Here is a 24,673-nt window from a genome sequence, read left to right as displayed (position 1 = left end):
CGGGAAAGGTGAACCTCGCCTGCCGGCCGGACCCGCCTCCCCTACTCCGCGCGCGCCAGCCTCAGGTAGGGGCGCCCCCCCCCCGCGGCGCTACGGACGGGAGCTGGGGCGCGGGGTGCAGGCGCGGGGCTCGGAGGAGGGGCCGCCTGCGGGGTGCATGTGACATGCTGGGCGTACAGAGCCCAACTCTGCTGCGATGGGGTTTGGTGAGGGGCGGCTAAAGGGCCGCATTCCGCCCTGCTGTGACGTCCTAGAGTGCCCTGTGTCCCGGGGTGGGTTTGTGTCGCTCCAGGGCTCTCTTGTCAGGCTAATGTTTCCGGGGGTGGGTTTTGTTCCAGAGATGGAGTATTTTGAAGGAGGCCTCTTCATTTGCAGGGATTTGTCAGCTTGACTTGCTTCACCTTCCTCTTAAACTTCATACTCTGTTTGGCAAACGAGTGCATATTTTACTTCAGTTTGATTCAAACCTTTAACTGTGCACCTCAGGCTTTGTGTGACAGTTCTCAGCTGAGTGCCTCAGTCTTCCTGTAGAACAGTGGTGATGTGCAAAGTTCGTTGAGACCTCTGGAAGAAAGCTGCTAGGTAAGTGAGTGTTGTTTTGTTATTGCTGAGGCATAGCATTTTTTCTGTGACTAACAAGCCCCTCTGTTCCTAGGAGGAATGATTTTTGTTCTGTTCTGTCTCTACTTCCCTTTTTTTCTTCTATCCTTTCATCTCCCTTCCCACTCCAACATGCTAATTCTTTTCTCTTCATTTTACTTGATAATTTCCCCTTAAAATGCAGATAACTTTTATGGTCCATGAGGTCTGCACTAACTGGTGAATTCCTCTTTTACTCCTCCCTCTGTCACTGCTTGCCATGTTTCTAGCATTACTTACTCCTAGGGGAATTCTGCACCACTGCGCATGTGCAGAATTTATGTCCCCTGCAGATTTTTTTGCTTCCCTGCAGAAAAATGACTTTCTGATGGGGAAGCAAAAGGAAGCCACTAGAACGGTCATGCGACCCTCCCCAGCAGTATGTTTTGGGTGTCCAGGGTAGCCGGCAGAAGTAAATCACTGTGGGGCAAGGGGCGGGACTGGGGAAGACTCAGCTGGTGGCTCCTACCCTGTGCCAGGCTCAGCTGCTAGTCCTGGCTGGGCTGGGGAGGATGGGACTTCCTCTTTCCTCGCACAGCATCCGGGGCTGTGTCAGACCCACCCCCAGATTTCTCCCCTGGTTGTAAGAAGCTCTGCAAACTCTTCCCCCCTCCCCCCACCGTGCTTCCTGCACTCCTGCACCCATCGCTCCTCATCTGCAGGGGGAGGGATCCCTGTAAAGGGAGCTGCTCTTCCATCCATCCAGCCTCCTTGCATCCAGACCCTCCCACCAAGCGCCACTCCCCCCCCGCACCCAGAACCCCTTCAACAAGCCCCACTCCCCCTGTACCTGGACCACCCACACCCAGATCCCCACCGTACCAAGCCAACCAGCTGCACTTGAATCTTCCCTCCCACTCCCTGAGCCCCACTTCCTCAGCATCTGGACCCCACCACTGAGCCCCACACACTCTCCTGCCAAGCTCTCTTCCCACTCCCGCCCCCGACACTCCTCCTGCTGAGCCCCAACTACCTTCACCTGGACCCCCCTGCAGAGTCCCATTATCGTTGCACCCAGAACCCCCCAACAAGCTCCTGTGCATCTGGATTCCCCACTGAGCCGCCCACACCCAGATTGCGCGCCCCCCCCCCAAACCCTTTCAACTCACACTTGGATCTCCCCGCACTAAGCCCCTCCACACTTGGATCCTGCCTTACTGAGCCTGCCTGCCCACACCTGGTGCACCTGTCACAGAGGGGCAGGGCCCTGGGATGTTTCTGGGGCAGACCCAGTCCTTGCACTGTATCAGGGTTGGGTGCTGCCTCACCGCTGAGTCTGTGTCGCGGCGGGAGAGCTGCACAATGATCTCCCACCTCTGTGCAGCCAGTGGCCTGTGCTTCCTAATGCCATGCTAGAGCCTCCACATTTATTTGACAAATAAAATTTGCAGAATTTTAAAATACTGTGTGCAGAATTTTTATTTTTTTGGTGCAGAATTTTTAAATTTTTGGCGCAGAATGCCCTCAGGACTAATTACTCTTGCCGCTTTGGCAATGCTTGTGATTCAAACACCAATGTATGCAAGATTTGTGTTGCCGTCGGAGCAGGGAATAGAGGGATCAGAGCAGCATGAAGAATTCAACCACTTTGAGGTCTGGGGATGGGAAAAATGATATGCCCAAAGAAAATGTACCTAAGCACTGTTCCAGCACAACTACCTCTGTCGTCATAAGATTTCTAGTAATGGAGTGGAGAGCCATGGCTTAGCAACCTTTTCAGAGAATGTTCTTACAGAAAACTTCAGTTATTATAAACCATAGTTACTTAAACGTAGTCATCTTTTGTGCTTTGCTGTAATGTTTTTCTTATTTCCATAGTGCTTGTCGACACTGTATTGTTAACTTTGATTATAATGTTTGTCATAATAAATGCAAAATATCTGATTCTTGCCCTGTTTTCCTTTAGAAAGAATGAAGGTCATTACTTGTGAAATAGCATGGCACAACAAAGAGCCGGTGTATAGTTTAGACTTCCAACATGGAACTGATGGGAAAATAAATCGACTGGCCTCAGCAGGAGTAGACACTGCTGTTCGTGTGAGTTCCAAACTTTCATTGATTTTAGTGTGTGCAAGATAACTACCAAGGAATTTAATTTTACTTTAAAATTTCACATTCTTCTGGTTTTCCACTGCCCACGAGTAAGTGACTCAGATGAACAGTTATGTGAACGTGGGGCATGAACTCTATCAGTTTGAGTTTAGTCTTCAAGTTCTGGCTAATCTGCTTCTTCCTAATTTCATCTAGTTTGGGTAGGGTTTTGAAATTTTTTGAATGACTGCACTCCTCCTGTCTCCTTGTAAAATATATAAATAACTGAACTGAAGAAAATGGTGCACGCTAATTACAAAACTGAAAATAGATCAATTTTCAGGTATAGAAGCCAATTTACTATCTGTAATACTTTTATAACTAGATATGGAAAGTGGAAAAAGGACCAGATGGGAAAGCAATTGTGGAATTCTTGTCCAATCTAGCTCGCCATACCAAAGCAGTGAATGTTGTGCGTTTCTCTCCCAGTGGTGAGATTTTAGCATCAGGAGGAGATGGTGAGTAACATTATAATAAAGACGAATATAAAGAATATACATACATCTCATGTAAAAATGAGCACAGAAAGTGTCTATCTTTGGGTTTGTATGAACCATTGCCCTCCCTATCACCATAATACATGAGTGCCCCACACACCCTAATGTATTATGGTGATAGGGAGGGCAGTGGTTCATGAGTGCCCCCACACACCCTAATGAGTTTATTCCTCCAGCCTCCTTGTGAGATAGGGAAGTATTTTCTCTGTTTTACAGATGTGAAAGAATTATTCCTGTTTTACAGATGTGGCATTGAGCAGCTTGCCCAGTATCATAAAGGGACTCTGTGGCCGAGTTGTGAAATTAAATCCATCTCCTGAATCCCAGACCAGTGCTTTATCCTCAGGACCAAAGGGATTGGATAGCTCTCTATTGTGTTTGACACAAATGTGTCATATTTTAAGGGAAGATTTCCAAAGGCACAAAGGGCAGTTAGGTACCCTTTGAAAGTTGGGAACCTGACTCCCACTTGGACCTTTGGAAATTTCCTTCTTAATCAGATTGTTTAATGAAAAAGGCTAGATCAACATAAATCAGTCAATCACCAAAAAAAATCTCCAAGGCTAGTCTAAATATTTTTGCTGGTTGAGTTGCACATTACATGTCTATCTTTGGGTTAGCAGGATAAGGCCAATATAATAATTCATTATCAGAAAAATTTATCAACAAGTCAAATTATTCCACAGATGCTGTGATTTTATTGTGGAAATTGAATGATAACAAAGAACCAGAACCAATAGCATTTCAAGATGAAGATGAAGCTCAGCTGAACAAAGAGAATTGGACAGTAATTAAAACTTTAAGGTAATTTAATTGGGCTTTTTGAGAGTTTTCTTCATTCCATGATGCTCTTTATGTCTGGAACGGCCTTCCACTCAACATATACAAATCCCCTTCCCAGTTTTTGGAAAACTCACCTGCTCCACAGCTAATTCCTGTTATGCTTTCTAACTTCTGCCCCTATTTAGTATCAGTGAGTGCTGGTGTTCTGTACCAGTCTGTTTCCCCTGTCTTCTAAGATGTTAAGGCAGAAGATCTGATATCTGTGGCATAGCTCTCTGCACCTACTTATATGATCATGTACTTCAAAAGCTCTGTCTTTGTCCACTTTTGCACAGGGACATTTTAAGAAAACAGACATTTTTATTACTGTATTTATAGTGAATGTAATTTAATAATAAATATTAAACAAAAAAGTGCCAAAAGATAAAAATGAATCATGCCTGTTTGCTAAATGTCAGTCCCAGCCAAATTGTTTAAACTATTTTTTAGAGTTGTTGAAAAGTCTTATTCCAGCTGTCTGGAAATATTATTTGCAAATTACAGTAGTACAATTGTTACTTTTACATTTTTTTATTATGTATTCATCTAATACAAGATAGCCTTTATTTCACATTATATATGATGCTTATTAAAATGTATGTGTATTCACAGTTAAAATAGTTCATTTATCTAAGTGAAATGAGTTGTGGTTTCAGTCCAGTTCCTAGTGGGCAAGACATCAGAGTGCCACTACCACAGGGGAACTGAATGGCATCCTGTTGCCACTCTCAGTGGAGAAGCAAAGGAATGAAAGGCTGTGGAAACTGAAATCACCTTTTGTCCCTTCATGGGACAATATGTGGAACACTATCCTCTGTTTGAGCAGCATCTGTGGATAAACTGAGCACTTTGGTCTCCAGGTTCTCTCAGTTTGCACCTCTTATGGTCGTTAAATTCATTAGTAATTCACACTGTTTTACAAAAAAAAAAAATCTAGTATCTCTACCTGATAAACCTGAATAGGTACAAAGTGTGTATAGTATAAAATATGCCTTCAAAATTTTTTGTATAATTTCCATACGAGACTGGAACAGCTTCCAAGATAAGTTAATTAGAATTAATTTTTCTCAACAAAATTGGAATTTTTAAAAATGGGAATGTAACCGATATTTTATCATTCAAATAGTCACATTGTGGTGTAAATCTACAAAATAATGCTAGTGATTCTTACCATTTTTAAAACTTATTTTTCATGGAGATTCTCCTAACTTGGACTTGATATTAGAAGACATTGGTTCAAATGCAATATGAACTAAACTTAGATTCTGAGATTTGATATGACTCCACTTGATATGCCAACCTTTTATTGAACACTTCTTGTGGAAAAAATGTATCTGTAAAGGAAAGTTTTCTGAAAAAGTGACCTTTCTCATATTTATATAATTTATTAGTAGTACATGAACAATTGTGTGTTGTCTATATTGCACACATTCCTGGGGATGTTCATTTTTCACATATTTAATTCTACATCATTTGAAGTCATTTGTGAATTCAGGGTTTTTATTTCTTTGAAAGATGCCATGTTATACAGAAGTTAGCAGGGTTATATGTGTGTTAGTCCTACTAGCAGGAATGAATATATATATATATATATAGCTTAAAAATAAAAAGCAGTGGCTGGCCATCTCACTATTGCAATAATTGATAACCTTTGGTTATAGGCTTTTAACATTTTTAAAAAATCTGACTTCGTTCATAACTCTTGTTCTTGCTATTACTAATGATCACAATCTACTACCCCGGATTCCAGAGGCCACTTAGAGGATGTGTACGATATTTGCTGGACCCCTGATGGAAACTGCATGGCATCTGCATCAGTAGATAACACAGCTATAATGTGGGATGTCAATAAAGGTAATTGCTAAGTTTCTAATTTGTCTTTGTGGCATCCATCCTGTGATAAGTAGAATTGCTTAATGCTTAAGAAATAACGAAAGCATCTTTTTTTTTTTTTTTAAGACAATATGGTCAAATTATCTCCTGAATTTGTGAGGCTGGGGTGGAAATACCTCTTAGTCTGGGAGCGTGATGTAGTGAAATCTTATTTTGTGGACAGGTTAGAGACAGAAGGGTCAGGGAGGGGTAATTTGATTCACACAATCTACAGAATCATAGTTTCCATGGTGTCACTCTCTGTGGCATGGCAGGGGGGACTCACTGCCCTCCCAGCTCCAGGTCCTCCAGTGGTGAAAATTTTGATAATACAGTGTTGTCAGAGATGGGTCGATACCCATTTTAAAAGCCCTTTCTCCCACAACCACAGTGGTACCAAACGTGACAAATTTTGAACAATTATATAGATTTATATTTGAGAAAACATTCAAAATTATACGTTAACACAGAGATGCATTGCTTAAGTAAAGAAGACATTAATCTTTGGTAATTCTAGGGAAGCTAGCCTTGACATATAGGCCTGAAAATATTTATTCATCGTCAGTGTTGTCTCCATCTAGGGCACCACTGCTAGACATGTCACACTGATTCTCGTCTGCAGCACACTTGTACATCTCTGTAAAAAGCAAGCTGCTGGCCAAATGTTTGCCGGGTGGTGAGCATCTGGTCTTTGCTCTTGTGAGCATTTGATTAGCGGAAGGATTGTTTCTGGAGTGCGAGGCATTTCACATCCACTGGTGTGATTAGTCCATCATCCAAGACCTATCCATGCCCAAAAGGGGAGGATAGTTCGCACTTGATCATCCCAGAGCCATTCCATTGCTTGATAATTTTCCCCCTCTTGATAGAAAAACAGAGAAAATCTACTTCTTGGAAAACATCCATCAACATCCAGACTGATTCTTCTCAGCATATTTATACCTGCCCCTGGAAATTTTCATTACATGCATCCGACAAAGTGGGCATTCACCCACGAAAGCTTATGCTCCAATACATCTGTTAGTCTTAAAGGTGCCACAGGACTCTGTTGCTTTTTACAGATCCAGACTAACACGGCTACCCCTGTGATACGTAGCTCTGCAACTGTCTTTAATGTTGGTCTTCAAATGGTACACTGGAGGCATTCATATGCCAAGTTTATTTATGACCTCATCAGTGATTCTCAGCCATTCCAAGCACCTTTAAAGGGTGGAGAATGTCTTAGGAGGATGAATCAAATGCCTTCTGGTAAGACAATTTGGTCTTCCAGTAGTGTCACATCCTGGCAGTGTGGTGGCATTTAATGGTCCGAGTAGTAGGAACACATCTCTGAGGAATATACAGCGATTATGTTCCCTAGCAGCAGGCACAAAAACCGAATCTTGCGGAAGTTTTCGGTAGCATCTCACAACACTAGCTCATGTGTGTCGTGTGCACATCTTTCACTGTGACATTGAAGGCATGCAAGATCATTTTAGTGTCAGCCGCCTCTTGGGAACTATTAAGAAACTTCACTTAACAGTGAAAGGCAGCAGCTTCGTTATGCCAAATGATGAAAAAATTCTTTGAGCAACTCTTCTCATGCTGGAGTATTTTTCCTGCAAAGTACGCAGTTGTCCTCCATACAAGTATGAGACAGTAGCTGCTTCATTGTGACACATGGAGTCAGTGTGTTGGACAGGTGTAATACTCTGGAATCTCTTCTTGTAATATTTTTAACAGATTCCTCTGCATACATGTTAAACATGAGTGTCAATGGTGCCTGTGACGTTGCAGTCTATATGGTTTTATAAAAATGTAAGTGCATATAATGTAACTGGGATATGCTTCATGCAAAAGGTCTTTTGTAAGGTATCATTACAAAGCTTATAATCTACTGAGTGTGATCATCCTATATGTATAAATGTACCACTCTTGTATCTAAAACTAGAAATATAAAATATAACTCTGAGGGCCTATTGTAATTATGCAAAGTGTGGGCCATTAATGGTGGTTTGGAATCTTGATGACTCCCATTAACCAGGACCATTGTCTACAGATGGTTGTGTTTTACCTGTGAGTCTTCCTGTATATGTGTGTGCTGGCAAATGGGCAATAAAGTCTTACAGTGACATGTGATCATGTCACCTGAACTGGAATCCATCTTTAACCTGGTGCTTTTCCAGTGAGGGGGGGTGGAAACCCAGAGGGACAAAGGGTTCCCGCCTTATGCAAAAGATATATAAAGGGGTGGAACAGAACAAAGGGAGAGAGAGGAGAGCCATCATGAAGAATCCCCTAGCTACCACCTAAACTGGAATAAGAGCTGTACCAAGGGAAAGAATTGTGCCCAGGCCTGGAAGGTGTCCAGTCTGAGGAAAAAACTTACTGAAACATCTCTAAGGGTGAGATTATCTGTATTTAGTTCGATTAGCCATAGATTTGCGCATTTTATTTTATCTTGCTTGGCAACTTACTTTGTTCTGTCTGTTACTACTTGGAACCACTTAGATCCTACTTTCTGTATTTAATAAAATCACTTTTTACTTATTAATTAACTCAGTATGTATTAATACGTGGGGGAGCAAACATCTGTGCATATCTCTCTATCAGTGTTATAGAGGGCGAACAATTTGAGTTTACCCTGCATAAGCTTTATACAGGGTAAAACGGATTTATTTGGGTTTAGACCCCATTGGGAGTTGGGCAACTGAGTGCTAAAGACAAGCACACTTCTGTGAGCTGTTTTCAGGTAAACCTGCAGCTTTGGGGCAAGTAATTCAGACCCTGGGTCTGTGTTGGAGCAGACGGGAGTGTCTGGCTCAGCAAGACTTGGTGCTGGAGTCCTGAGCTGGCAGGGAAAGCAGGGGCAGAAGTAGTCTTGGCACATCAGGTGGCAGCTCTCAGGGAGGTTTCTGTGATCCAACCCGTCACAGTGCCACTCTCTGCAGTGTAACGGGGGTGGGTGGGGGAACGCGTGGCCCCTCATGCCTCCCAGCACCAGATCCCCTGGTTGGTGGAGAGTTTTGTGGGTTGAGTTGATATCATTAGAAAGCCTTTTCTCCCACTACCGTCATTGTAAGACACTTTATGAGAATGTTCTCTATTTAAGTGTAAAAATATATAATTTACATTCTGAAATACTTGGCCTTGTTTTATTTCTGAAATGAAAAGTGTGTTATGAAATAGAAATTGAGTTTTGGAACTTAGAAACTATTTGCTTTTTCAGGGCAAAAAGTTTCAATTTTTAATGAACACAAGAGTTATGTACAAGGAATAACATGGGATCCTGTCGGCCAGTACATTGCAACTCTTAGCTGTGATAGGTGAGTTATTGTTTTAAGTGTTTCCTATTACTATTCTTTGTTGCATGTTAATTAAGTCAAGAAAAGAACTGAATGCTTTTCACTTCACAAGTATCAATATCTGGAAATGTGAGTTTTAATTGCTGTTCACATTGGTCCTTCAAAGGGAACTGCAAAGGTGAAGTGAGAATTGGTGTTAATCCCAAATTTATTTCTGTGCTGAATGCATCCAAAGTCTTAGAGGGAACATTCAACAAAGAAATAATTTTAATTAAACTTTTAAACAAATGATCCTCCACTGGGCATTTTTGGATCACTGAAGATATCAGAAGTTTAATTTTTCTGGGCTGAATGTCCCTCTTTTTCATCCCACCCCATATCCCCACCCTCAGCAGCCTGGTTAGTAAGGTCATTTGGCAAACAAATCTGTGTTTAACTCAATTTTTTTCATTTTAACTTAGCAGGGCACCTTAAATTGTTTGGGGGTATGCATCCTATTTTGATAGACTTTGCAACTGGCTAATAAACCTCTGGGAGAGTGATCCCTGATTTGAGATTTCTTTAGTACCAAAGTGTTCCGAATCTCTGTAATGCAGAAAAATAGCACATCAGTGGGCTGTCTTCATAGACTATAGAAATTACATGGGCATTGTGTAGCTAGTGCCTTAGTTTAGTGATCTTAGGTACCTTTTTATCACCAAAGTCTCACCCCTTTAATTATATTTATCCCGTTGTCGCTAGTGTGTGCTGAAGAAAAAAAGATGGATACATGTTAACCTACACCTTTTCCTTCACATTCGTAAGGAAACTGCAACAATAACGGCTAGAAGTATGATTTATTCTTTCAGTGACGGTTCATGTTCTGTAGAAACTGATGGAATCACTAGGGAAGTCCCAGGAAATTGTTCAGATTTCCATTTCACTTTGAGCCCTGATTTTTCCTCAAGGGCACATACACACATGTCACAAATAAGCTTCTGTGAATAAATCAGCAAAGGTCCATGTTTTCTGCAGCCCTTCTTATGGTTCTGCAAATACCAGAGGATCGTGTGTCCTTTGTTTGCAATGCTGACGACAGTAGTGCAGAGCTGTGCAGGCTCTGTGCTTCTGTGAGAGATCATGGACAGCAAAAGAGTCACACAGGTGCATGGAATTTTTAAAAAAGACATGAAAATTATGGGATAGAGATAGCATGGGTGTGGAGAAAGTTGCATGATGGGAACTTGACCCTGCAGTCCTAGTCACCCCTGCGCAACTCGTTTCTGCCCCACCGTGCATTGCCAAAACTTCCCAAAAGACAGTGTGCTGGACAGTGGCAAGTTTCACATCATGATGCTCCTCACTGCATTGAAACAAGCTCTCCTGGTGAATGTGCGCAGCGCCGATGCAAGGAGCCCAGCATGCACACGCACAAGCAATATGCTAACTGTGGTGGCTTTATGCTGACAAAACTTGCGGCAGCAAAAATTTGTAGGGTAGAGATACCCTTAGTGGTTATTTGTTAATGTCCTGTCCTATAATATTTAGTAGTAATAATCTCCTACCCTTTTAGAAGGAAGTCCTTTTGTCACATAACTGTCAACTGGATCCAGAAAGTTCTGATTGAAAAGGAAGGTGCTGTAACTCTGTATGAAATAGACAAGAATATTGCTCAGTGCAGAAGGTACCTGTTTGTGGGTAACGATATTCTCCATTATGTAGGGTGCTGCGTGTGTACAGTACACAGACTAAGCGTGTAGCGTTCAATGTTACCAAGATGCCATCAGGAGCTGAAGGCGAGGTAAACTGTTCTAATACCAACAATGTTATCAGATAACCCTTGGTATGTTTTTTACAAGGGCTGCTCTCTCTGAAAGTGAAATTTGGAAAAAAAAACTATTCAGTTTTAGAAATAATTTACTTGTACATCAGATATTTTTGCATTTGTCTCTTCATTTATTGCTGTATGAATGTGTGGAATAGAAGATGTTTCTTCATATTGTTTTCTCTGACTTTGGTTTACTGTGGAAGTGACTATCACAAATAATATTGTCATCTAGTCTCTTGCAAGTTCATCTGCTCCCATAACTTAGCAAATTGACAATGCTAATGCCCTTAAGTAAAGTTCAAGGGGAGAGAAGCAAAAAATAGTCTGTACACAGAGAATTTCTTTTAAATGGAATAATTTCAAAGATATCTGTCCGGCAGCAGCTCTTAAGGTTATTAATAGTTATAATTAGGGCTGTCGATTAATCGCAGTTAACTTACGCGATTAACTCAAATTAATCGCAATTAAAAAAATTAATCGCAGTTTAATCGCACTGTTAAGCAATAGAATACCAAGTGAAATTTATTAAATATTTTAGATTTTTTTACATTTTCAAATATATTGATTTCAGTTACAACACAGAACACAGTGTACAGTGCTCAATATATTTTGATGACTAATATTTACACCGTAAAAATTATAAACAAAATAAATAGTATTTTTAATTCACCTCATACACATACTGTAGTTCAATCTCTTTATCGTGAAAGTTCAGTTTACAAATGTAGGGGTTTTTTTTCATAACTGTATTCAAAAACAAAACAATGTAAAACTTTAGAGCCTACAAGTCCACTCAGTCCTCCTTGTTCAGCCAATTGTGAAGACAAAGAAGTTTGTTTACATTTACGGGACATAATGTTGCCTGCTTGTTATTTACAATGTCACCTGAAAGTGAGAACAGGCATTCACATGGCATTTTTGGAGCCGGCATTACAAGATATTTATGTGCCAGATATGCTAAACATTCGTATGCGCCTTCATGCTTCGGCCACCATTCCAGAGGACATGCTTCCATGCTGATGATGCTCGTTTTAAAAAGAAAAAATGTTTCATTAAATTTGTGACTGAACTCTTTGGAGGAGAATTGTATGTCCCCTGCTCTCTTTTACCTGCATTCTGCCATATATTTAATGTTATAACAGTCTAGGATGATGACCCAGCACGTGTTGTTTGTTTTAAGAACACTTTCACTGCAGATTTGACAAAACGCAAAGAAGGTACCAATGTGACATTTCTAAAGAAAGCTACAGCGCTTGACCCAAGGTTTAAGAATCTGTGTCTTCCAAATAAGTGCCTTCCAAAATCTGAGCGGGACGAGGTGTGGAGCAAGCTTTCAGAAGTCTTAAAAGAGCAACCCTCTGATGCGGAAACTATAGAACCTGAACCACCAAAAAAGAAAATCAACATTCTGCTGGTGGCATCTGACTCAGATGATGAAAATGAACATGCATCAGTCTGCACTGCTTTGGATTGTCATTGAGCAGAACCAGTCATCAGCATGGGCGCATGTGGAATGGTGGTTAAAGGGAAATATGAATCTTTACGTGCCAAATGCCCTAAATATCTTGTGACGCTGATCTACAACAGTGCCATGGGAATGCCTGTTCTCACTTTCAGGTGACATCGTAAACAAGAAGTGGGCAGCATTATCTCCTGCAAATGTAAACAAACTTGTTTGGTTGGCTGAACAAGAAGCAGGACTGAGTGGACTTGTAGGCTCTAGAAGTTTTACATTGTTTTGTTTTTTGAATGCAGGTTTTTTACCTAACTCTACATTTGTAAATTCAACTTTTGTAATAAATAGATTGCACTACAGTACTTGCATACTATTTTTGTTTTCTTCAGTGCAGATATTTATAAAAAAATAAATATAAACTGAGCACTATGCATTTTGTATTCTGTGTTGTAATTGAAAGCAATATATTTGAAAATGTAGAAAACATCCAAAAATATTTAAAAATGGTATTCTATGGTTTAACAGCGTGATTAATCGTGATTCATTTTTTTAATCGCTTGACAGTCCTAGTTATAATATTGCATTAACATTTTTATTACTAATGCAGTAGCTTGCAGTCACCTGGCGGGTGTAATATAATTTTTGAGTGAAAATATATTGGTAAAAAGTTTCAAATCCCAAGGGGGAAGCAGAAGAGTTTTTTCCCCCCAAATTAACTCTGAATGATAGATAGTAAAATAACTTTTTGGAGTTGTCTGTAAAGGAATGCATATCTTTTTTTCTTTAGGAAGTAGCCTTAAGCAGGTTTGTTTGTCCTGAAAATCAGGTCTAAAATGGATCTGAGGGGGCATCTTTAAATCTCTAGTATTAGAGTTAAAGTAAGATTACCTAAGGGACAGACTCTTAGATTCAGTTAATTTGTAACTTGTCTGTTTACTTAAAATGTATCTTTATTCCCATGTCTTTATTTAATTTTTGGTTCTCTTTATCTGAATTTCTTGGATCTATCAAGTTGCATTTTTTTCCCTTATTATACCCAAGCAATAGTGCTACTCTGTAAATAAAATGTATCTTCATCTGTTTCCCTTACTGGTGACTACTTCAATTTAAATAGCTATAATAATATGATAGAGGGAAACGAGAGGAATAGTCAAGTCTAATATGCCTTTGAAGTATGCTAATCAGTATATGAAGAGGGATCCAGGGAGTCTACCATTAGCCATAGAGAATTTAAACCACACAAAATAATAGTTTACAAAAACAATTTGGAGGTAGCAAAATCTTAAATTATTTTAAGACCCACTAAAGACCCATTAAACTGGATCGCATAACCAGGTGATTGTCACACTTTAAGATAAATGTATTGACTGGAATTAATGGTGTTTTTCAGAGATGATACTTTAAAGATTTTTTTTTACTCTTTTGAAATGTTACAGGTGAGAAGCTATCGGATGTTTCATGATGACAGCATGAAATCATTCTTCCGCAGGCTTAGTTTTACTCCTGACGGCTCTTTGCTTCTCACTCCAGGTACGTGAAAGGAAGATGTACCAGGTGCATGTGGCAGCCCTGGAGCGGCACTTTGCCCTTGTGTCAGGTACATGACTTTTGAAATGTCAGAGGAACATGGATATGTTGCAGAATACAGCCACGTGCTACAGCAGCAAAAGGGGTTAACAGTATCTTGTTCATGTTACATTCTGCTGCTGCTGGTGGTGGTAGTAGCAGCCTGTGGTTCCCTATTTTACAGAGTAGGCTAAATTCAGTGTACCCCTCTGTATACATTTGCAATCAGTTTGGCATTTTATTAACCAACAGCAGGAGACTCAGACCTTCAGTGCAGTGTTAACACTTGCATAAGGCATTCTTTATGAAATTCCTGGTATATCAACAATGCTGCAGTGTCAGGAAAAAAAAGGAGTATTTTCTTTTTTGACTGATTCTGACTCTACTCCTTTGTGTCCTTGTTCTTAAAAGCATTCTGATCGATTAATAAGACCAAAGCTGCAAAGCGGGGTCTGTTACCTGCATAGACATTGATGTTACAGCCATTTGCAAAAGTAAAAAAAAGCTTGTTTTGGAGCAGTATATAAGGAAAACTAAAATAGATTTAAAGTAGTATTTGGGATACATTTTCAAGTTGTGATCAGATCACAAAAACCTGGTCCTCTGACACAAGGCTAATGCTTGTTTATAAATGTAAGTTTCTGTGCTTATTACCTTTGAATTGATGAGTAATGCTTTGAAACTTTTTTTCATTTTCTCAGCTGGCTGTGTTGAATCAGGAGAGAATGTAACCAATACTACGTATGTTTTTTCGAGAAAAAATCTTAAAAGGTAGGATTTAATATACCTAAATTTTCTTTATAATATATAGGGGTGTGTGTGTGGGTGTGTGTGTGTGTGTTTGTGTATATATCCATTTAACATGCCATTTTCTAAAACATTTCTTCTTTTTAATAGGCCCATAGCTCACCTGCCCTGTCCTGGAAAGGCAACTCTGGCTGTTCGCTGCTGTCCAGTCTACTTTGAGTTGAGACCAGCACGTAAGAAAGGTGCCGTAAATCCTTTTGGGGAGTTTGTTTTACAGCAAATCTGCTGGAAGGCAAATCTGACTATGTAACTCCAGGTCATACTATTTTATGTCCCAGTCTTTTAACATTCCTTTAGGATATTAACTGTTGTACCACAACTAAGAAGCTATTTGCTGATTATAAGGCCTTAAATTCACTAAGTGCCTTTTGAGTGATTTTTGGTATAGTGGATAAATGTTCTCACTTGGCCTCTTATGGTGTTTTCCTACAACTTTTTTAACTCACTGGATAAACATAAATAACTTGGCTCAGCATTAAGGAATCACCTCGTAAAATATTGTTTTAGTCCTGATTGTCCACATCACAGAATCACTATAAAATTTGTCACAGTTTGCAACAATTGAAGATATTTTTTCAGGAGAGCTAAGACTGAAATAGCACTAGTGTTGCTGGTCAGGACTGGGATGCATTGGCAGAGCTGTGGTGAGGGGAAATTTGTACACAAACTGCACAATAACCGGCTGGTAGGAAGTGAAAACCTGACCCTATTGAAGTCTGTGGGGCCAGGATTTTACCCTAGGGTTTTTAAATAAGACTATTCACATTCTTGCTAAAAGGCACAGATTTCCTCAATTCTAACTGGAGCACAATAGGGCCCCCTCCTTTGAAGTGCATAACTCACAAATTATAGTATCCCTTACAGGATCCTGTTACTTAGTGCCATTTTTTTTTCACCATAACCTTAAGAGCTGCTGGTGGAAGAGAACTAGATGGGATTTTGTCAACCTGTCAGTTCTTTATTAAGCAGAGTGTTGCTGCTGCTTCCACAACACTCTCATGAAAGCAAAAGATCCAGGCTAGGGCCAAAATGTACAAACTTAGATGCCTAAAATTAAATAAGTGGCCTGATTTTTCAAAGGCATTGAGCTTCCATAACACTGATGGAAGTCAGTGCGACCTGTGTATGTTCAGCACTGCTGCAAATAAAGGCCAGTTAGTGCTTGCCTTTTAGCACCAGCTGGAAAAATGTTGCTTCGGTATCTGTCCTCTAACCATACAAAGAACTAACTCCTAGCCCAGAAGATTAGCCAACTGTTGAAATTAAAAATTACAAAAGGAAATGAAATTCAGGAAGAAAATGGATTATAGCAAGTTCTGTTTTATATAAACTGGTAAGATTGTAATTTAAAGTAAATTTTGAGATTTGCTTATTCAGACCTTGAGTTAAAGTGCAAAAAAAGCTTCTGAATAGTTTAACTGGAGGATTTTCATTCCCACTCGAATAATTTAAAAAAGGCCAAAAAGACCAAACTTTCCCCAACCATTCACCTTTTAGGCTAAGACAAAATAGGAGAAACTTAAGTCCAAAGAGTAGCTTTTCCAGAAAATTGCATGTACTTGAAAATAGTGTTATATAATATAAGTGCCATCTTCTCAGCCAGAATGTTGGTACTGATACACTGCAATGAAAAAACTCTGTTCAAGCAGTTAAGTAAGTTAGTACAAGCAATACCATTATAATGGAGTGGTGGTCTCTGTGTGATTTTTCTCAGACTTGTGTTCTTTGTACTCCTAGATGAAGCTTCACAGAAATCCATCCCTGCGCTAATAAATCTCCCCTATCGGTTGGTGTTTGCTGTTGCTTCAGAAGATTCTGTGCTTTTTTATGATACACAGCAGTCCTTTCCCTTTGGTTACGTATCCAATATACATTATCATACTCTGAGTGACATTTCATGGTAGGTAACTGACAGATCCTTTAGATTTGTCATGGTAGAGCGTGCTGTCATTCTTATCTTTTCTGAAAGGATCCTCCTATTTCTTACTTTACACATCTATCAATCGATTGTACTTGTATGGTTACCATAGTACCTGAGTGCCTTGCAATCTTGTAATGTATTTTTCCTCATGACACCCTTGTGAGATAGGGCAGTGCTATAATCCACATTTTACAGATGGGGAACTGAGGCACCAAAAAGACTGAGTGACTTACCCAAGATCTCTCTGTCTGTGGCTGAGCTGGGAACTGAATCTAGGTCTTTCATGGCCCAGACTGCGGCCCTAATCACTGGACCATCTTTCCTCTCTAGGGTCTGTACCAGAGGTTCTCAACCTATTTACCGTTGTGGTCTGCATATGCAGCTCCCTGTGTTATGTTGGCCACATCCACACAATATATATACTGCCTGTATGGCCCTGAGGATGTCACATGGGCTGCAGCTGTGTGCTGATTGGGCTGCAAGCGGCCTGCGGGTTGAGAACCACTAGTCCATACTGTAACCACTATCCTTCCAGCTGAGGACTGGATATGGGGCTTCTTTCAAAACTTGTCAATGATGCTCATGTGTGATGATGAAGGGGGGCTGTATGAGAACATGAACAGAAAATTAAGGTTTCTTAATTCACCAGTGATCACTGTTTGGTGAAGTGAATGGCAGGGGCCTGTTCATGTTATCGCTGCAGGGCTTCTGCCCAGTGCCAGCACAAAGGGCAAGAAATGCCACCAAACCAGTGCTGAACACAGTTTAACTACAGTGTAAATTATGGCAAACTGTGTTCAGCAGAATGTCAGAAATCATGATTAAAAGGTGCTGAATATTTGTATACCTGCAGTTAAATTGTATTCAGTACCACTTCGGCGGCACCCACCTGCTGCTAGTAATGGGTAATGCCGTACCATAGACAAAGCCAGAGGAACTAAATCAATTGTCAAGGCTGTGCTTCATGAACTATTGATTGTTTGAGTTAGATGATGTCTTTGAGGTCATTTCAGGTTTATTTACATTTACACATTTATTTGGGGATGGGGCAACTTGTGTGATTGACATGGGATATGTTTCTGGGGAGAGCGGTCAGGACTAGCTCAGTTTCTCAGATTTCTTCCCTCTGAAAAAAATAAACAGGTCCAGTGATGGATCCTTTCTTGCTATTTCTTCCACGGATGGATACTGCTCTTTTGTGACATTTGAGGAGGATGAGCTTGGAGTACCATTGAAAGAGAAACCAGTGGTGTGTGTCACGACTGCTAGTGCAACAGAGAAGAAAATGAAGAAGAGTCAGTCACACAAGGTTGTCTCCCCAGTCCCCAGGCCAGTTGATGGAACCCCTCCGAACAGGACCCTGGATCCAAGTAATCTCACTCTCCAGCCTAAAACACCAGCAGCAATAATAACCAACAAGGATTCTCCCTCAACACCCGTTGGCATCAAACATATTCCAGCTTCATCTTCAGAGGAGAGGAAACCCATGCAGCCAGCCAGCCAGCGTGCTAAAGTAAACCAGCCCAGGAGGATTACTCTAAATGCTTTACAAGGGTGGAGTAAGACACCAAGGTAAGATTTATATTGCCGTTTCCTGTGATAAATGTGAAGGCCAAAACAAGCTGTTCTTGTGCTACTTTAGAAGTATGGAGGTTTAAAAATAAATTCTATAGCTATTTTTCATACTTTTGTGCTCCGTTTGTACTCCAAGTGAAAGGTCAAAATGACTTCTAGATCCTAAATTTGTGCCTTAATTATAGCAGAGTGACAGCTCTGCTATGGTTACGGTTAAGACCCGTTTTTGTTTAAAGCTCAACTCTAAAGTGTTCTAAAATCTACAGTTACTCAGATTGGCTTTGGTGTACCTCATAGGGATGTGGGATTCTGTTAGCGATCCAAATTTAGGGCCATTTAACTAAGGGGTTTCTGACATACAGACCCTTCTCACAACCCTTACCCCCAGCTTTTCTTCAAATTGACAGGTTCTGGTAACCTGTCATTCTGTCCACAAATACAGATCAAACCGAGGCTCAGATCATCACCAAGCATCCCAGATGCTCGAGGGTTACCCCAGTAGAGTGCAGGGCACCCACCAGGCCTATGGGGAAAATCAAATGAAAATGTTACTTGAAAAAGATTTTACTTCTGCAGTTAGACATGTGACAACTCGCCAGTCTATCTGCACGACTAATAGATTGTGCCATGCATGCATGGACAGAGAAGTTAACAGGTTATTAGTAAGGCTATATTTTAGTCACAGGTATTTTTAGTAAAAGTCCTGGACAGGTCACGGGCAATAAACAAAAAGTCACAGCCCCATGACCTGTCCAGGACTTTTACTAAAAATACCTGGGACTAAATCTTACCTGCTGGGAGGGGGGAATAACATGGGCGACGCTTCTGCTGAGGGGGTGGGGGACGGCCCAGGGCCCTGCTGCCGGTCTGGGCAGTGGGCAGCCCGCAGCCCCGCCGCTGCTGGTTCCGGACCGCTGCTCCAGGGCAGCGCTCGGGACCATTGCCTGAGTCTGCCAGAGCAGTGGCTGGTCCCAGGGCTTCCCCAGCTGCTGGGATGGTCCTGGGGTCAGCCGCACCAGCGCTGCAAAATTCATGGAGGACTTCCGTGACCTCCATGAATGATTCGCAGCCTTAGTTATTAGCCTTCAAAGTTTCACACTAGCTGGATCGCTCCAGGGGATAAGCAGTAGTATGAACTTGACCCATCCAGACAATGTCAGTTTGAGTCCCTCACCCCCTCCCTTGGATAGAAATTTAGAAGAGGGTGGTGGCATATTGCTAAAATCCATCTTAGAGGGGGTTTTTTTATTTTGGGGTGAAAAATGTTTGCTGGCGGGGAGGGGGAGCATGTGTGGGGGAAGGGGTGAGAAGGGTTTAGGTTTGCATTGTGGGGAGGGGGATAAATGGGGATGGGAGGTGAAAGGTTGGGGGTAGCAGGTGAGGTATACATGGGGTGAATGGCATGGAGTCTAGTGAGAGAATAGGGGCGGGGGTGCCTTTCTGCCCCACATTCTCTACTTCTGTATGTGTGCTAGGATCTTGGGGGGGGGTCCCTATCCCTCCCCATGAAACTGGGTTTGGGGGGGGCTCTGCTCCCTGGGTGTCTGAGCCCCACTCCTTGCCCACCCGTGTGTGCATCAAGATCTGAGGGGTCCCTGCCTCCTTAGGGGAATGGAAGCCCCTCTCCCTGCTTCCCCTCATGTGAGCTCAGATAGGGGGGGTCTTGCCTCCTTGGGGGGTGTCTGAGCCTTGCTTCCTGCCCCCTGTGCGTGTGCTGGGATCTAGGGAACCCCTGCCCATGTTTTTGGGGTCTGACCCCCTCCATGTGCCCCTCATGTGAACCAGATTCTGGAGAGGGGTCTAAACTGTTCTCCCTATCCCCTCCTCAGGTGAGTTGGGGTGGGAGACGTGAGGGAAAACCCAGACTGACCAAGCAGTACACAGAATACAGCTCCTTTTCAGAAAGTTATGGTGGCTCTCAAAAGAACCTTGGGGTCCTCTGGTCATCCATAGGGGGAAGATTGGATTCCAAGACCAGGTCCAGTTGCAAACCTGGGTACACTGGCACATGAACATATCAGAAACATCTCCCACCGATCTTGCATATGGGGTGGGAGGGAGCCTGGACAAAATAGTGGGGAGGGGGGGCAGCTGGGAGGGCAGCCAGACAGGAAGGGACAGGGCTGGTTAGTGGGGCTGAGTGGTGGGGGGAGAAGGGTATAGGGCCAGGACTGATAGTCCACTTGGCCTGCATGCTATCTACAACTGCCAGTGACCACTAACTCCTACCAACTAGTTTTCTTTCTGTTTAAAAAAATAACCTAGGAAATTAAATTGCAAAAAACCTTCGTTCATGAAGAGTTAAGGTTTCCCAGTGACAACTCCATGTCCTTCCAGAGCTTCGAGTTCAGAAAACCTCAAACTGCAGAAAACCAGGAAATACAGAATTACAGTAAAAAGAACAGGAGTACTTGTGGCACCTTAGAGACTAACAAATTTATTAGAGCATAAGCTTTCGTGGGCTACAACCCACTTCTTCGGATGCATATTGAGTGGAACATATCGAGGAGATATATATACACACATACAGAGAGCATGAACAGGTGGGAGTTGTCTTACCAACTCTGAGAGGCCAATTAAGTAAGAGAAAAAAACTTTTGAAGTGATAATCAAGTTAGCCAAGTACAGACACTTTGATAAGAAGCAAGTGTGAGAATACTTACAAGGGGAGATAGATTCAATGTTTGTAATGGCTCAGCCATTCCCAATCCCTGTTTAGCCCTGAGTTGATTGTGTCTAGTTTGCATATCAATTCCAGCTCAGCAGTCTCTCGTTGGAGTCTGTTTTTGAAGTTTTTCTGTTTTAAGATAGCCACCCGCAGGTCTGTCATAGAATGGCCAGACAGGTTAAAGTGTTCTCCCACTGGTTTTTGAGTATTATGATTCCTGATGTCAGATTTGTGTCCATTAATTCTTTTGCGTAGAGACTGAATTACAGTACGCTCACATGCCCACGTAACTTACAAAACATGAGCTATGAGAAAAGGTTTTAAAAAACTGATCATGTTTAGTCTTGAGAAAAGACTAGGAGAGAACCTGATAAGTCTTCAAGTATGTGAAGACCTGTTATAAAGTGGCTGGTGCTCAGTTGTTCTCCATATCCACTAAAGGTAGGACAAGTTGTAAGGGGCTTAATTTGCAGCAAGGGAGATTTAGGTTAGATATTAGGATAGTTGAGTTCTGGAACAGGCTTCTAAGGGAGGTTGTGGAATCCCCATCACTGGAGGTTTTTAAGAACAGCATGGACAAACCCCTGTTAGGGATGGTCTAGGTATACGTGTGCTGCCTCAGTGAAGGGGGCTGGACTTGATGACCTCTCGAGATCCTTTCCAGCCCTACATTTCTGGGACTCTGTGCCATAACACAGAGACAGCTGTCTGCAAAAATAAAAAGAAAACACTGAAGTGTTTAGTTACCGTGTTTGTCACACACTGCCCCATTTTTTATACTTAAATCTACCAGACATGCCATTTGAAAATTAACAGAAGAAAAGCACAAGCAATAAGTTGCTGGGGAAGTGTACTTTTTTTTAACAGTGCTTGTCAACAAACATCCGCAGAAGAAAGCGTAATCCAGCAGAAAATTGGCATTTCCCCCAGAAGAGGCAAAGTCAGAACAGTCCAGTGGAGGTATAGATAGGAGATTCCACTACAGTGGAAGGACTTTCTTAAGGCCTGGTCTACACTGGGGAGGAAATCGATCTAAGTTGTTCTGAAGTCGACGTACTTAGATCTACTTATCACGGTGTCTTCACTGCGGTAAGTCGACTGCTGACGCTCCCCCGTTGACTCCCCCTCTCACTCCGGTGGAGTACTGGAGTCGACAGGAGAGCGCTCGGCAGTCGATTTTAGCGCATCTTCACTAGATGCGATAAATCGACCCCTGCTGGATCAATCGCTCCGGAGGTAAGTGTAGACATGCCTAAAGAGCAGAGTAGAAACCTTATCTTAGCAGCCAATTTTAATGTTTAAATCTTTCATATATATAACATGTTTTGAAGTCAAGAATCACTGTGTTGCTATATATCCACATATACTCATTCAAGGAAAGTGTCTAATAATTAAAACACTTCTGTCTTTACAAGTTAAATTTTCAGTTCAGAATATCCCATACCAAAAGTAGCCAGGGAAAGTGTGTGTGTGTGTAAAGCACATCTATACCACTGTAGTTAATTGAAGCAGTAATTAAATAATTATACTGTACAGTACCTTTCAAAGAAGAATTTGTGGAAGTGAGGCATTAAAAGCAGTTGAATTGTATCTCTGTTTTATTTTTAAGGAGAATAAACTTGATTCCTCTGAAGACAGACACTCCAAACTCAACACACACAAATCTAGTGTCCACACCTTCCTCCTCAGAAGCAATTCAACATGGTAAGCCACTTTCTGGTCATAATATATAAAGATTTGCTGCTCAGCCATTTCATTCCAAATTACATTGTTATGGATCTTTGACTAGTTTGGCAAATATGAAAGTCTTAGTTCAAACATAAATACAGAGGGATTAATGACAAATTCAGAAACTTGTGTCTCCAACTCACAGTTTTGGAAGCTGCTGCTGCTTGATGGTACTTTGGACAATGTAAAGTGAGTTATTGTTCTCAGTCCAGTTGCTAGTGGACAGATGTCCACATTAGTCATCAGCAACACATTGGTCCTACTTTGAGCAGGGGGTTGGACTAGATGACTTCCTGAGGTCCCTTCCAACCCCAATATTCTATGATTCTGTGAACACAGTTGATGTTAATTATAATCCTGGCTGTCAGTCTCAACACCCAGGAATGAATTGGCATTGAGGTATTCACCTCCACACCAGACTGGTGGGTTGTACGGGCCAGCTTTCACTGCTGCTCCTGCGCGATGCTTGTACAGTGGATAAAGGAGTTTGGTATCCAGGGCTGTCCACTCAGCATCTTTCATGAGTGCTAAATTCATTTTTAATTTTTTTTAAATGAAAAATAATAAACAAGAAATCAAACTAAGTGAATTTCGTTATTTCCCAATATTTCAGAGATACCTTCTCCCTCTGATGATCCTGTGCACAATCCCCCAGCATCTAAACGTCCCAGAACTGATGAAACTCCTGTCTCTGCATCTCCTGAAGAGCAAACCAGCTGTAGTTCAAACAACTGAAGACCAAAATTTCAGTAAACTCACTGTCTGGGGGCAATGCAACTAGACCAGAAAGTAAACTCCCTTTCTGCAAGTGATAGATCCTCAGCAGCTAAATAGAGTATTAAGGGAGTTTAACATAAGGTGCTGTGAAGGAGGGTATCTGCAGCAGAAAAGACTGATTTTCTGCAAAAATCCTGTTTTGGGGAAGTGAAAATAGTTGGAACTTAACTATGCCTGTATCGGCCTTTGAACGCTGCTTTCTAAACCAAGTAGTGTCAACTGCATGATAAAGCATAGTGTTTGCAGGCAATATTGGTATAGAAATGTCATGACAACCTAAGAGTCTCCTTCATAATCATCGCATTGATATTTTTAAAGTATTAAGTCTTCCAGCAAGTCTGTGTCTTGCAAAAAAGGGGGATTTTTAAGGATTTGTCTGTCTTCATAGTGTTTTAATGTGGCTAACAACTGTTTCCCTGAGGCAATTGACTTCTACATTTCACAGTTAAGTTTATCAGTTTACAAGATAATTATGCACTCTGACTTTCATTCCATTTGGATGTTTAATGTTTATGTGCTCCACACTTAAAAATGCAGTGCAATATCAGTGCTATAATTGAAATAAAAGTCAAACTTATAACTGCAAGGAAGTGAAAAATATTTTTGTTTAAATATTTGTTATGGGCATTCAACAATAGAAACAGATTTGTCCGTTCATTCTGTATATAAAAAAATTGCAGGCATGAGATTTTCTGGGGACAGCAAAGGATTGCGATATATATGTTGAAATTACTAGTTTTCCCTATTTTTCCATAGTCCAAAACCTGCTCCCTTAGCAAAAAATAAATACATAAAACCAATTTGTTAAGGTTTTAATGTGGTGTTTGTTTTAGCACTTAGTGCTCTTTGTGTAGCTAACATAAGATCTTAGGATTGGGAACAGTGAAATCAAAATGCAAATATTTTGAAACCTACTACACTTCAGAATGCTCAGCCCTGGTGGTGAAGGTTGGTGAGGGGCAGGAAGAGGGAGTACTTTGTGTAACCCCCCTTCCCTGTTTAAAAGAAAATGTAAGATGGTTAAATAAGTGAAGGACCCTTTTAATTGACTTTACCTGAAAAAGGGTTTTAAGTGGCAGTTTATCTCTTGTGGTTAAGCCTATGCTTTCAACATTTGAAGTGTTAATGTACATAGTTTAAAAAAAAAAAAAAAAAAAAGTTCC

The 24,673-nt window shown here is 41.3% G+C and overlaps 1 protein-coding gene across 3 annotated transcripts; it reads left to right on the top strand.

Moving 5' to 3' along the window:
* On the top strand, window positions 1-24,077 carry LOC112113022 (chromatin assembly factor 1 subunit B). Of its 3 annotated transcripts, none has more exons than XM_024209170.2 (15): window positions 1-65; window positions 487-582; window positions 2,546-2,676; window positions 3,056-3,188; window positions 3,914-4,031; window positions 5,800-5,903; window positions 9,130-9,226; window positions 10,907-10,985; window positions 13,905-13,998; window positions 14,736-14,805; window positions 14,932-15,014; window positions 16,579-16,741; window positions 17,906-18,334; window positions 22,615-22,709; window positions 23,347-24,077. In XM_024209170.2, exons 3-15 carry the CDS (start codon window positions 2,551-2,553, stop codon window positions 23,466-23,468), a joined length of 1,713 nt encoding a protein of 570 aa, XP_024064938.1. In that variant the 5' UTR covers window positions 1-65; window positions 487-582; window positions 2,546-2,550; the 3' UTR covers window positions 23,469-24,077. The 3 variants fall into 3 exon arrangements, with proteins under 3 accessions (XP_024064938.1, XP_024064936.1, XP_024064937.1); XM_024209168.2 differs by having other exon boundaries at window positions 14,932-15,023; XM_024209169.2 differs by having other exon boundaries at window positions 9-65; window positions 376-582; window positions 14,932-15,023.
* Window positions 24,078-24,673: the final 596 nt, after the last annotated feature.

This window comes from Terrapene carolina, unplaced genomic scaffold (assembly GCF_002925995.2).
Source record: "Terrapene carolina triunguis isolate 2854851 unplaced genomic scaffold, T_m_triunguis-2.0 Scaffold31, whole genome shotgun sequence".
In the NCBI taxonomy this organism is placed as follows: Eukaryota; Metazoa; Chordata; order Testudines; family Emydidae; genus Terrapene; species Terrapene triunguis.
Note: the sequence above shows the minus strand (reverse complement) of the source record. Positions and strands in the feature narration are given on the sequence as shown.